Source organism: Phocoena sinus, chromosome 1 (assembly GCF_008692025.1).
Source record: "Phocoena sinus isolate mPhoSin1 chromosome 1, mPhoSin1.pri, whole genome shotgun sequence".
NCBI lineage: Eukaryota > Metazoa > Chordata > Mammalia > Artiodactyla > Phocoenidae > Phocoena > Phocoena sinus.
In genome coordinates this window covers 88253878-88269206 of record NC_045763.1, presented here as the reverse complement: position 1 = coordinate 88269206, position 15329 = coordinate 88253878, and the positions used below count along the sequence as shown (strand labels likewise).

General features: G+C 35.8%; 1 protein-coding gene across 2 annotated transcripts in view; it reads right to left on the bottom strand.

Moving 5' to 3' along the window:
- Positions 1 to 5373: 5373 nt before the first annotated feature.
- The window catches only part of SNX7 (sorting nexin 7), a 98211-nt gene continuing 88255 nt past the window's right edge, over positions 5374 to 15329 (bottom strand). Inside the window, exon 9 of one of the 2 annotated variants that reach the window (XM_032609093.1) lies at positions 5374 to 5829. In XM_032609093.1, coding sequence (XP_032464984.1) covers positions 5752 to 5829 — 78 coding nt within the window. In that variant the 3' untranslated portion in view covers positions 5374 to 5751. The remainder of the gene's footprint in view (positions 5830 to 15329) is intronic. The other variant, XM_032609096.1, reaches the window with a different exon arrangement.

The following is a 15329-nucleotide window of genomic DNA, read 5'->3' as shown; positions in this document are numbered from 1 at the left end:
TTATATAAGTGTATAGAACTTATACCATCTAAATGAATAAAAATGTAAGCTCATTTTAAAATGATAGTGTGGACATAATTACTCTGTCTTCCCCCAACCTCTTCTTTCTTTTGCATAAAGCAGCCCTCTTTGTTTGGAGGATGAACATCTAACATGGGGTCTGAATGAAAGCTGCCATCTTCCTTTGGCAGTAACCTCCCTGCCTGCTGTAATTTGTATAAAAGTGAGAATCTGACCTAGAATATACTGATAATAGCACTCTGGCTCCCAGCTGCGAAGATTGGCTTGGGGCAGGGATGTGGGGAAGAGTGAGTTGGCTGTATCCCAAACCACTTTCCTGGGGTTTTTCAAATGAATTGAAGCTGGAAGGGAAGAGCTTTTTCCTTCCTAACAGCAGAGCTGGGGACTCGTGAGCCAGGAGTTACTAGGAGACATTAATCTAGCCCATGATTCCCCAACTTCAGCGACCTTGCATTTTGGGTCAGACAGTCCTTTGTCGTGGGGGGCTGTCCTGTTTAAGATATTTAGCAGCATCCCTGATCTTTATCAACTAGATGCCAGTGGTACCTTTACCCATAATGTGATTTCAAAAAATATCTCCAGACTCTATTAAATGGTCCCCATCTGAGAACCACAGAATGAGTCTCATGTACGAGCAGGACTAGGTGGAAGTGAGGTCAACCTATTCGAGCAAAGTAGGAGATAAAGACAGAAGCAGAAATAAACCTGTTCAGAACCAGGTATGCCCAAGTGTACCCTTTTCCTTTTTGGTTATGTAAGTCCATCATTTCCCATTTTTCTAAAGTAGTTTCTTTTTGTCAGGTGGAATAAGAATTCTGAAACAATATCAGAAAAAGAGATGGGAAAACTGGGCCAAAGGCAATAAAAATAATCAATCAATAATAGGGTTTGATCAAGGCATAGATTTAACTGTGAGTTTAAAAAAAAAAGAACTTATAAAGCTGTTTAAAGCAAAGAAATTGATTATGAAACAGATGGTCAACAGCACAAGTAGAATCCTAAGAGTTCCAGAGTAATATAAAATTATCTTCAAGGTAGTAGTCTTGGGATGAGGCATAAGAAACGGGGAAAACACTTTTTTTTGCATCTTCTTGAGATTATACACATGTCCAGTGATAATTTCCTATTTAAAGTGTGTGTCTGTGTGTGGTTCTCTAAAAAAGGAGCACATACTGTTTTCTAGTCAATCAACTGCCAATAACAAAAAGAGAGAAGGGAAAGTACAAACTGTGAACCAGACACATTAAGTAACATCCCCCAAAATATCTTAAACCTGAACCCACTGACTCTAAAATTCACATGAGTCAACCTCTATGATGATGACTTTCACCCAAGTACAACACAGGAAATAAGTTTCTTTCTTCCTAGGACTTTAGGTCAAAACAACAGAGAATTTCATCATTAATGTTTCCCCTTTGAATAGCCAGTTGAGGCAAAAAGATTTCAAATTCCCCTCCAGGTAACTGGAATGAAAGGAGGGAGTGGAATCCTTAGAAAGAAAGAAACAGTATTACCTGGTTAGAAGCAATTGTACAAGATGGACTTGAACCATTTTCAAAATGTGCCAAGTCTATCACCAATTCTATATAGCAGCTACTGGCCTGTCTCACTTGAAATCCTTGTCTTTTTGTAAAGGCTATGTACCAGGGGGAAAGGTAACTGAACAGCAGGAAATCTGGTTTTTTGGGAAGCAGTTATTGAAAGAAGGCACGTGTGGAATGAAAAGTACCTATAAACTTTAGGGTACATCTTTCCTTTAAGTAAAAGTCAAATGTGTTATTTTGTTGTTAAATCTTTTTTTATGCTAAGGTATCCAGTAATCATATTTTCATATCACTAACAACCCAACCACCACCTCAGCACACATCACAACAACCAGTTCAAGAAAGCTACACCAGGAGTTCCACTTCCAGGATGACAATACAAGGAGCTCTGAGGACCCATTCCCCAGCAGTGAAAATTATAAGACATAGTCTCTTCAGCAAATATCCTCATGTAAAAGAATGAAATTGGGCCCTTTCCACACATCATATGCAGTAATTGACTGAAATTGGCATCAAAGGCCTACATCTAAAAGTTAAAACTCTCTTTAGAAGAAAACATAGATCTGCATAACCTCTGATTTGGCAATGGTTTCTTAGATATGATACCAAAAGGATAAGCAACAAAAGAAAAAATACACTAAACTTCACCAAAATTTAAAACTCCTATGCTTCAAAGTGCATTATTAAGAAAGTAAAAAGAAATATTTGCAAATCATAATCTGATAAGGGATTTGTATGCAGAACATATAAATAACTTTTACAACTCAGTTATTAAAAATGGACAAAGGATCTGAACAGACATTTCTCCAAAGGATATATATAAATGGCCAACACACCCACAACAAAAGATGCAACAGGAAATGCAAATCAAAACAAGACACCTCTTCACCCATTAGGATGACTACAATAAAATAAAATTTAATTTAAAAAATAATAAGTGCTGGTGAGGATGTGAAGAAATTAGAACTCTCATACACTGCTGGTAGGAATGTAAAACAGTGCAGCCACTTTGGAAAACAGTCTGGCAGCTCTTTAAATGGTCAAATACAGTTGTGATATGACTCAACAATTCCACTCCTAGGTATAGGCCCAAGAGAAATTAAAACATATGTTCACACAAAAATTTACATACCAATTTTTATAGCAGCATTATTTATAATAGCCAAAGCTGAAAACAACCCAAATGTCTATCAGTGAAAGAATAAACACAAATGGACACATACACACACACACACACACACACACCAGAAGATTTTTGGCCATAAAAAAGAATAAACTACTGACAAATGCTACAACAGGAATGAACCTTGAAAACATTATGTTAAGTGATAGAAGACAGTCACAAAAAATCACATATTATATGATTCCATTAACATGAACTACTATCTAGAATAGGCAAATCTATAGAGACAGAAAGCTGATTAGTGGTTCCTCAGGCCTGGGGACATGGGGGAAGGGGTTATGGATATCGAGTGTTAACCAAAAGGTATGGAGTTTCTTTATGAGGTGAGATGATGAAAAACCAGAAGCAAAGTAAGTAACTATAAACAAGAAAATGGCTGCACAAATCACTACAGATTCAGACTATGAAGTACTGTGCAGCCATTTAAAAAATGTATAAGAGCTATTCTTGGCTTTGAAGGATTTCCACAAGATATTGTTAAGTGAGGAAACAAAAGGCAAAATAGTATGTATAATATGACCTCATTTTTATAAAACAAAGCTAAAAACTGTGTGTGACGGAGTGTGTATGTGTGTGTGTAAGTCTGTATAGGATACTATGAGCATAGAGCAATGTAAGAAAGGATATGTATTAGTTAACATGTGTAGCCTGTGTGTGCATGTGGTGTATACGTGGGATAGCAGTCGTGGATAGAAAGGGGGAGAGAAGGGAGGAAAGGCGTACAAAGCTAAAGCTTTGTTGAGATATAATTGATACATAACATTTAAATGTTTAAGGTGTACAACATAACGATCTGGTTTACATATCGCAAAATGATTACCATAATAAGATTAGCTAACATCCATCACCTCACAGATACAACCAAAACCTTGACAAGAACTTTTAAGATCTATTCTCTTGTCAACTTCAAACACGCAACAGTATTAACTATCTTCCTCATGTTGCACATTACACCCCCAGGACTTATTTATAACTGGAAGTTTGTACCTTTTGACCACCTTCACCTAATTCCTCTACTCCCACCACCACTTCCCTCTGGCAGGTGTTCTAAGTTTCTGTATCATTTAACAACCTGTGAGTTGGAGATTATTATCTCTACTTATTATCTCCATTTGAGTTCAAGATTATCTCCGGATGCGGAAATGAAGTTTGGAGTGGTTAAATGGCTTGCAAAACAATATGGTTGGGGCCATCCTGATAGGAAGGACTCTCACCCAAAATTTGTTTTGTATGTTAAGACCGGTGATGCCATGAACACACCAACAGGGTATGAAAAGGTTTATCATTCATATAATGAGGCTTCCTGGGGAGAGCAGGGCTGGCCCCTCAGGCTGTTTGAAAATGTCTTGAGACTTGGGAAAGGAGACTGGCTTGGGGTTTTTATGATGGTTAGAGGGTGAGCCCCTGCATGCTGGGAGGAGGCTGTATGGTCTGAACTTCCTGTGAGTGCCGAAAGAGGGAGCACTCTTTTGGCCTTAGCAGCTTGTCCAGACACAGGGCAGGAGAGGAAAAGGGAGGTGAGGCTTAAAAGCTGTCAGCAGTCAAACACCAGAAAATGAAGCCAGGGCTTCCCTGGTGGCGTAGTGGTTGTGAGTCTGCCTGCCGATGCAGGGGACACGGGTTCGTGCCGCGGTCCGAGAAGACCCCACCTGCTGCGGAGTGGCTAGGCCCGTGAGCCATGGCCGCGGAGCCTGCGTGTCTGGAGCCTGTGCTCCGCAACGGGAGAGGCCACAACAGTGAGAGGCCCGCGTACCGCAAAAAAGCGATTCTTTATCACAAATGGTTTAAAATTTGTACATGCCAGTATTTAAGAAAAATGTTTAGTTTTATATTTATATAGGTGTTTGTGTATCTCGTTTTAGTTAAGATCATCTAAATGTCTAGTTTGTGTGTGTGAGATACTTAAGTGCTAATAACCAAACGGTACTTAAAAGTCATACATGTAAGGTAACAGGCATGACTAAATACCTCAAACTTTACTCAAAGTCTTGAGAAATATATATTTCCAAAAACTGCCAAATATTAGGATAACCAATACATTCAATTTTTAAATACAGCCATAAAATGAATATAAAATTACTCCATATGATAAATATTACTAGAATGTAAGCATGGAGAATGAAGTGAGTGTAATGTGTCTTTATCATTATCATCATAAGCACCTGCAATTGTGCCTTACAAAGAGTAGACCCTTAACAAATAAATGGGAGAACAAATTTGATAAACACTGTGTACATTAAAAAATAAAGCTAGATGTGAATTGTGAAGGGTATGTAAAAAAAAAATACCAAAAAAAAGAATAAATTTACTAGTGGGCAAATGACTGTATAAGGAATTCTAAATAGTAACTCAAAAAATAATTTAAATTTATCTTGGTAATCTTTAAACAGTTACTTAATTTTAATAAACCAACTTTTGAAGTTATCATTAATGTTTAATAATATTTAATCATTTTTGCATATTCACTTTGAATTCCTAATATCAAAGTAAATAGCATTTCAGAGAAAATTATGATGAAATAATGGTGAATACATAGGACACTTGTTAACATACACTGGATTCATATTAGAATCTGCTTCAGAGGCTTGAGCTACTAGTAGAAAAAGAACACACACAAGTCATTTCATATTAAACTTTTTATTAAAACTGAGTCTTTACATTATATTTAAAATGACATGTTCCACAGACAAATATTTAAGAAAAAAACTTTTTAATGTATAATTATTGGTATACAAATTTAAGAACATAGTTAAAACTAAGCTAAATATTTATATGTATATATATGTATATATATATATATATATATATATATATATATATATATATATATATATATCCAAATTCATATGAATGCTCTGGAACACCTGAGTTTTAAGTTGTTGGTTTTCCAGATAATGTGAAACACTTTTCGTCCACTTTAGAAAGGACACAGCCCATCCAGAAAGAATAACTTTGGTTAACCTTGGTTATCTCCCAAAGATCACAGAGAAGTCTTCAATGCGATTACGATTTATCTTCAGAGGCTTCTTCCAAGTGGAGATCTGTCTGTGATGTAAGGAAGGATTCCCATGTAGCAAGGCACTAAATAATGGAAACACACCATGAGGAGGTCAACAGTAGTTCACTTTTACTGTTAGAAGGATTAATAAATCCTTACGTATCTGTTCCTATAGCAATCTGCCCTACTCCTCTCTCCCACAGGCTTGCCAGGATCCCTGTCATTTTCTACATATTTTAATTCTTAATGAGGGAAACTGTTGCTAAATAAGAGGAAAACATAAAAGGTGAAAAAATTAGCATGGATTAGCTTGCTGAAATAATCCACTATTCCCCCATTGTCATGATAGAAAACAGATCTATAATAAACTGTAGAGGGAAAGATGGACCATTTGGATCTGAGGGGGCAGGCATTAAGCATCTAGACAGAAGAGTAGTGATACAAGCATGGCTTAATCAGATCTGAATCCTACTATATCAAGTGTGAGTTTGTGCAAATTGATTAATCTCTATTATAGTTTCTTCAGCTATAAATTAGGTTAATGACAATACTTACCAGTAAAGCAATCATGAAAATTAAATTTACATAACCTGTATAAATCTCTATGCAGAATGCCTGGCTCAAAGTAAGTATTCAAAAAATTAGCAATGATTATATTATGATGGTCTGCTGGTGGTGAGATAGTCATTAATGTGCCCAGGAAATGAATCAAGGTGACCTAATTGATATCTACAGTACAAAAGAGAATATGTTTTTTTTTCCATGTGCATATAAAACATTTACCAAAACACACCATATTCCAGGTTATACAAGACATCTCAATAAATTTAAAAAGAATCAAGTTATATGAGGTTTGTTCTCTGAACATAATGAAATTAACTTAGAAATCAGCAATTGAAAGATATCTGAAAAATCCCCAAATATTTGAGATCTAAACAGGACACTTATAAATAAGCCCTGTGTCAAAGAAGAAATCAAAAGGTAATCTAGAAAGTATTTTATTTTAAACTGAATGAAAATGAAAATACAATGTATAAAAAATTTTGGAATGCCACTGAAGTAGTACGTAAAGAGAAATTTATACCACTAAACACCTTCATTAGAAAAGAAGAAAGGGTCTTAAATGACTTCAGTTTCCACCTTAAAAACTAAAAAAGAACAAATTATAACCAAAGTAAGCAGCAGAAGAAAAAAACCAGAAAAGACAGAAGTGTGACTCAATGAAAGAGAAAAACAATGAAACCAAACACTGAATCTTTGAGAAGATTAATAAAATTGATAAACTTTTAGCCAGACTGTTCATAAAAGAAGAAACATGACACAAATTACCAACTGTTAGGAATGAGAGAGGTGACATCCCTTTAAATTCTACTGAAGGAAAAAAAATATTATTGAAAACTTTATACCTATACATTTGAGAACTTAAATGTAACCAATGAAAAGATACAAACTACCAAAACTCACTCTAGAAAAAATAGATAATTCAAATGAATTTGAATTTGTTGTTAAATATCTTTCCACAAAGAACACTTCAGGCCCAAATGGCTTCACCAGTGAATTCTACCAAAAACTTAAGGAAGAATCATATTAATTCTACATAAACTCTTCCAGAACACTGAAGAGAAAGGAATGCTTTCCAACTTACCAAAGACATTACCAAAGAACAAACTACAGACCACTATCCCTCATAAACATAGATGCCAAAATTATAAACAAAATTTTAGCAAATCAAATCCAGCAATCTATAGAAAGAATTATATTTCATGACCAAATGGAGTTTATCCCAGGAGTGTAAGATTGGATTAATGTTCAACTATCAATCAATGTAACTGACTGTATTAAATGTAATTTATTATCATCTCGACATGGAAAGACATTTGTCAAATTAAAATGACCATTTCTTACTTAAAAAAAAAAATTCTCAACAAATTAGGAACAGATGAGAATTTCTACAACTTGAGGAAGAACATCTACGAAATACCTACAATTAACATCATATGGAGAAATGCATTAAATATTAGCAGTTATTAGTATTTTATTTCTTTTCAATGCCAAGAAAACAATTTTCAATTCAGCTTTATAGATACTCAAAAGTCTCCTTCACCAAATTTTGAGTATAAAAAAGAAGGAAATACAAAAATACCTAAATACAGATAATGTTTAAAAATCTATCCACAACATTTACAAAACAATGAAAACTATGAACTGGGATTGAAGGGCCCATAGAGAACCATGGTTCACCTTTGGAAAGAGCCCTGTTTCCCTTGAGAACCTGATTTCTGGCCTCTTCTGCAAATCCATACGTTATCTACTATCAGGTAACCCTGCAGGGCAGGCCAAAGCAATTACTGCTTTCAGGAGATATCATATCTTTTTGATAACTCTGCCAAACTATCATTTAAAAAATCTTTGAACATATTCAAGGTAAAACTCAAAATAAAAATCTGAGCAGTCTGCTCTATTTAGAATTCCTGTCAAATAAGGGATCCAAATTGCACCAAAGATGGTATTAATCCTAATGTGATGAAACTTCTATCACTGTCATATTCTTCAACTCTCCTAGTTTAGTAAGTGTCTAAGGAAGATCAGCCCTCCATGTTGATTAGTGTTGTGAATTAACATTTTCATTTCTAAAGCAAATCCTAAAAATGACAGTGAGACATGGTAAAAGAAACAAATTAGCTACTTAACTATCTCCCTACCATCCACCATACGAAAGGCAGAAAAACAATTTACGTATTTTGAAATACAGATTATAGAACACTAGCACAGAAAATCAAGAGAAGTATCATGACAATGGCTGAATATCTATATGAATACTTGGTCAGGCATTGTAATGGTTGTTTTATCACATATTACCTTCTTTAAACCTCACAGTGACTACTATGAATCTTATTTTATAGATGAGAAAGCTGAGGATCAAACGGTTAAGTATGTCTGAGATATTACAAACCTGATAAGAGGTATAGCCATTTATTAGCAAATGGAAAATAACCAATCTCTTGAATGACCACCACGATACATTTAATAAGTCACTGGACCATCAAGATGAGACACCTTTTTTTTTTTTTTTGAGACACCTTTCTTTTACATAGTGGAAGAACGACCATTTTGGAGGGCAGGTGAGTAAAAAAAAATGCATAATTGCAGGGGGATAAACTTTTTTTTTAAAATAAATTTATTTGTTTATTTTGGTTGCATTGGGTCTTTGGTGCTGCGCGCGGGCTTTCTCTAGTTGTGGTGAGTAGCGGCTACTCTTCGTTGAGGTGCGCGGGCTTCTCATTGCGGTGGCTTCTCTTGTTGCAAAGCACGGGCTCTAGGTGCATGGGCTTCAGTAGTTGTGGCAGGCGGGCTCAGTGGTTGTAGCGCACGGGCTTAGTTGCTCCGCTGCATGTGGGATCTTCCCGGATCAGGGATCGAACCCATGTCCCCTGCACTGGCAGGCAGATTCTTAACCACTGCACCACCAGGGAAGTCCCAGGGGGATCAACTTTTAGGAAAGAGTATATATGCAGGTTGAGTATGTAGAAATTGATTCCTTACATACCTCTTGGAAATTTTTATGTATTTCCAGGAGTATGTAAACCCTTCGAAGATGACTGAGTTAATACATGCCAGGCATATAGTAAGTGCTCAGTAAATGCAGAGACCATAGAGAAGAAATGTACTTTACTACTGATGCAAATATGCTGCTCATCATAAACACTGCATTTTTCAATCTGAATATTCATCAACTGACATCCTGGCTTCTATTGATCCCTAAATTTGTTAATGTTAAGTTTTGCTATAAAAGCCTGATCCCTACTCAGGTTGCTGACCATCAGATTTCTGGATCTACAAAACTGAGGACATGCTCTGAACTGTGTAGCTCCTGAAGCTACCAATCTTCTTTTGGAATTTTGATAGCAGATTTTTTTACTAACTAAATATGCTAACTGCCTCCTCCTGCCAATATTTAATATTAACCTAATACCTGATATGTTGCTCATTTACCCAGTTAATGTACCTAAATCTATTTAAAAATAATGAATCATAATCTCTACAGCTCCTTAAATCTTTTTAGTCTTTCTTGCTTTTCTTGCATTTCTGAGTATGAAAAACTAAGTAAAAACTCAAGAAATGGATTGTTTATACCACATAAATAGTTTAGTTCAGTATTCACTTTGTTTATACCACATAAATAGTTTAGTTCAGTATTCACTGCATCCAGGACTGTGATAATTGGAGGATATAAAGAATCATCAAAATGACAACAAAAAAAATCTCAAAATCTAGTGTGAAACTTCCTTATACTTGTAAATTATATATATATATATACTTTTTTTTTTTTTGCAGTACGCGGGCCTCTCACTGCTGTGGCCTCTCCCGTTGCGGAGCACAGGCTCCAGACGTGCAGGCTCAGCGGCCATGGCTCACGGGCCCAGCCGCTCCGCGGCGTGTGGGATCTTCCCAGACCAGGGCATGAACCCGTGTCCCCTGCATCGGCAGGCGGACTCTCAACCACTGCGCCACCAGGGAAACCCGTAAATTATATTTTTTAAAAATGTATTTCTGCAGACTTCCCTGGTGGTGCAGTGGTTAAGAATCTGCCTGTCAATGAAGGGGACATGGGTTCAATCCCTGGTCTGGGAAGATCCCTCGTGCCATGGAGCAACTAAGTCTGTATGCCACAACTACTGAGCCTGCGCTCTAGAGCGCGCGGGCCATACTACTGAGCCCACTTGCCACAACTACTGAAGCCCGTGTGCCTAGAGCCCGTGCTCTGCAACAAGAGAAGCCACCGCAATGAGAAGCCCACACACCGCAACAAAGAGTAGCCCCGGCTCACTGCAACTAGAGAAAGCCCATGTGCAGCAATGAAGACCCAACACAGCCAAAAATAAATAAATAAAATAAATAAATTTATTTAAAAAAAAGAAGAAAAAGATGTTAAAACAATTATTTGAAAAAAATGTATTTCTGTTATTTGGCTTCTCACTGTTTTCTACCAAGAAATTGACTTTTTTCCCACTTTTAAATCATTATAATTAGTAAAGCAAACTAATATCAAAATTAGAGTAACAATCAAAAGTACCCAGTGTCACGGGTGGCCTGACCTTCAATCATACCCACCAGCTCATTCTAGTTTTAGATTCTCATATTGTCATAAGAGAATCAACAACTATTCCACTTCTAGTTGAATAATGTGTCATGATTTTCCATACACATTATTTTATTTGATACAACAATATTTTGACAAACTCAAGTAACTGCATCTTATAGTTAAGGGAACTGTGATCCACTGAGTCCAGCACTTTTTTCTAGTGCCCCACACTTCCACTGCAGTAAAAGTAAGTCCATAAATATGTTGAACATATTTATTGGCAGGATGTTGGGTGACCAGAAAGCAAGCTGATCACAAATCCTCGTTAACTGAGAATGCAGTGCACACTTTTTTCCAGGTGGCTCCAGTTTTTAGACAAAGACCAAAAACTATAGCTTCTCTATAAAGGGCAGGACAGGGAAAGAGGCTGTACCGTTAGAAAAGTGAGCCAGAACTAGGGCAGACAGGCCTGACAGGTAAACAAAAGCCCTTTTGTCCCAAAACACATTCTTAAATACTTCTCAAATACACAGACAGAATATTTAGAAAATAAGTTTTAATTCCAAAACTCTTCTTGAAAGTAAATCTCTTGCTACCCCAGTAAAGTAGTGATGACATTTTGCCATTAGAAAAGGTAAATGTGTCTTTAGTTCTCATAAGTAGGTAGTGATCACACAAGCAGATGTGATCAAGTGTTCTAAAGAATGAATGATAACAAAAATGGTGTTTCTGTAGATATAGCTTCCAATGAAAACTTCCACATTTAAGAATCAATATTTTCTCAAGATGGTGGGATATGAAGAGGTTCTGTTCCACAGTCTGACTTCAGGCAAATCTTTTCATTTCTCTGGGCCTATTCGCCCATTCATAGAATAGGGGGGTTGGACCATGTGTGTCCGTTAACTTTCATCCTAGAACCTGAAGTGGCCAACACAAAAATAAACAAACGCAACCTAATTATTAACTTAAAAGCTTTTGCACAGCAAAGGAAACCATAAACAAAACGAAAAGACAACCTACAGAATGGGAGAAAATATTTGCAAATGATGCAACCGACAAGGGAATCATCTCCAAAATATACAAAGAGCTCTCATACAGCTCGATATCAACAAAACAAACAACCAATCAAAACAGGGGCAGACCGAAGATCTAAATAGACATTTCTCTAAAGAAGACATACAGATGGCCAAAAGGCACATGAAAAGATGCTCATTATCACTAATTATAATTAGAGAAACGCAAATCAAAACTACAGTGAGGTATCACCTCACACTGGTCAGAATGGCTGTCATCAAAAAAGTCTACAAATAATAAATGCTGGAGAGGGTGGGGAGAAAAGGGAACCCTCTTACACTGTTGGTTGGAATGTAAATTGGTGTAGCCACTATGGAGAAGAGTATGGAGGTTCCTTAAAAAACTAAAAATAGAGCTACCATATGATCCTGCAATCCCACTCCTGGGCATATATTTGAAGGAAGCCATAATTCAAAAAGATACATGCACCCTAATGTTCACTGCAGCACTATTTACAAGAGCTAAGACATGGAAGCAACCTAAACGTCCACTGACAGACGAACAGATAAAGAAGATGTGGTATATATACACAATGGAATATTAGCCATAAAAAAGAATGAAATAATGCCATATGCAGCAACATGGATGGACCTAGAGAATATCATACTAAGTGAAATAAGCCAGACAAAGACAAATATCATATGATATCCCTTATATATGCAATCTTAAAAAAAAGATACAAATAAACTTATATACAAAACAGAAATAGACCCACAGACATAGAAGACCAATTTATGGTTACCAAAGGGGAAAGCGGTTGGGGGGTTGGATAAATTAGGAGTTTGGGAATAACATACACACATTACCATATATAAAATAGATAACCAGCAAGGACCTACTGAATAGTACAGGGAACTAGACTCAAAATTTTGTAACGGCCTATAAGGGAAAAGAATCTGAAAAAATATATATATATGTATGTATAACTGAATCACTTTGCTGTACACCTGACACTAACACAACATTGTAAATCAACTATACTTAAATAAAAATTTAAAAAATGAAAAAAAAAGTTGGCAAATGAGATCACATACAATTTGTAAATATGCCTTGTTCTATTTGGCTTGACACAGTGTGGAAAGGCATCAAACATAACATTTTACCTCTCCCCTCTGTATTTGATATTTATAAGGTAATTGTCACTATAAATAATTTCCAAAGGTAAGATTCAGAAATACATGAGAAATATTTTCAATTACTACCACTGCTACTATTACTACTAATAGTTTACATTTATCAAAACCTTACTATGTGCTAGGCACTGCATTAAGAACTTAACATATATTTTACTTATTTATTTACTTATCTATCCAGCAGCTTTCAAACATATTTTCTATATTGGCTATTTCGGGCTCAAGTAAAATAAATAGTGATTTAAGGGATAAACTAGTTGAGACTCCTGGAAAGGTATTTATGAGTATAAAAGCTTCAAAATGATTTACTTTTAGTGACTTACTGGGAATATTAAATTTTGCTTCTAAGACTTTCCTTTCATCTTTCTTTATTCCATTATATACATACATACATATGTGTACACATATATCTTAATACCAAATAAAGCTGATGTATATACCATTATTTTTAGCACTTTATAGATAAGGATGCTGAGGTCCACTGAAATAACGAAGTCTTCAAGGTCTCTGAGCTTAAAAGTCACAAGTTATGCCTGTCCAAAGCCCATGCTCTTAGCCACCAGATGGTAATGCCAACATAAAGTCTGATATCTCCATAGGTAATGCTACCACACTGTTCACGGAACAGCTAATAGAAAACCTAGTCTCATCCAAATTATCACATAAGTCAAATTAATAAAATATTATCTATATATCTCTGCTAATAAAGTAAAATAACCATATATTTGCCTAAAACAATAACAATGATATCTATTATTGTAAAATGTAATAAAAGCCAAACCTTACCATGTACCCCTTTTTAAACCAGAAATTTCCATATTAAGTCAAAGTTGTTGTGCTTCTAGTTTTCCTACTAATCTAAAAGTATCTTTTATACAGTGCCATAATAATTGCATCTCTCTTAATAAACTAAAACTGAGAAATATGACTGAGTGTCCTTTACATACTTTAATGCTATCTCAAATGATCTTGGGCACAGACGACATCACCTACATTTGAGGAAACACTGAAGCTCAAATATGTAAACATCTCCATACTAGGCCAATATCACTGCAAAATAAATTACATTATAAAAATTGTAGGCTATGCCTAAAATGAGGGCAATGGAGTGTGTAACATTTTAGTAATTGTTTTTTTTAATCATCTAAACCTAAGATCCAAACAGTAATGAAAACTTTCAGGAGCTGCATATTTAAACATTTTTCTGAAATGTAGTCAATCCAGAAAGAAATCAGAGATTATGTTACAAATGGAAAGCAACTTCTATTATTTTGCAATGGCTCAAAATTATTCATTAAATTTCATTTTTGAAAACGTCTAAATTCAGAATAACCTGCCAACTTATAATTTGAGAAATGTCAATAACTTCAAAATAATAAGACTTGCATATTTTTTTCTAAAATTACTTTTACATATCTCTCAAGAACATAAGTAATAAGTTTGGATTTATAAATACTGCAAATACTTCAATGACTGCAACAGAGTTAACACAAAAAACTCATTAGCTACAAACGCCATCTTGTGGTCCATTTAAAAACTAATTTTGTAGTATTCTGTAGATCTCTAACTCAAGATCTGCTAAAGATAGAAAAAGCCTTAGATACGAATAACTCCACTTCTGTCATTGTTACATGTGGAAAAATTGGGGCTCCAAAAGATCTAATACATTGGAAATCTTTATAGAAAGAAAATGAGAGCCAAATTTTCATATCTTTTCAACTCATACTTTTCTATACCATATCATCATTGTTTTTTAGCAATAACAAACCAATTACATGAAGTTTGTCCAGTTTAGTACCCCAGACACTTCAAACACCAAGCTTATCTGTGTTTGCTTATCAAACATGGAAATACAACAAACTATAAAAAAGAGCACATTTACTTTCGGATTACTGGAAAACTATCAAGGCACAGCTATGATGTTTAACTACATTATTTTAAAGCATTTCACACAGGTCTTCTAATTTTATTCTCCTAAAGACCTGTGAGGGATGTGTGTGGATAGGGCGTGGAGGAAGAGGAGGACCATCAGTACCACTTTTTTTTTTTTTTTTTTTTTTTTGCTGTACGCGGACCTCTCACTGTTGTGGCCTCTCCCGCTGCGGAGCACAGGCTCCGGACCGGCAGGCTCACAGGCCCAGCCGCTCTGAGGCATGTGGGAGCTTCCCGGACCGGGGCACGAACCCGTGTCCCCTGCATTGGCAGGCGGACTCTCAACCACTGCACCACCAGGGAAGCCCGGTACCACTTTTTGACAGATTAGAAAACTGGGTATAGAGAAGATATGATGAAG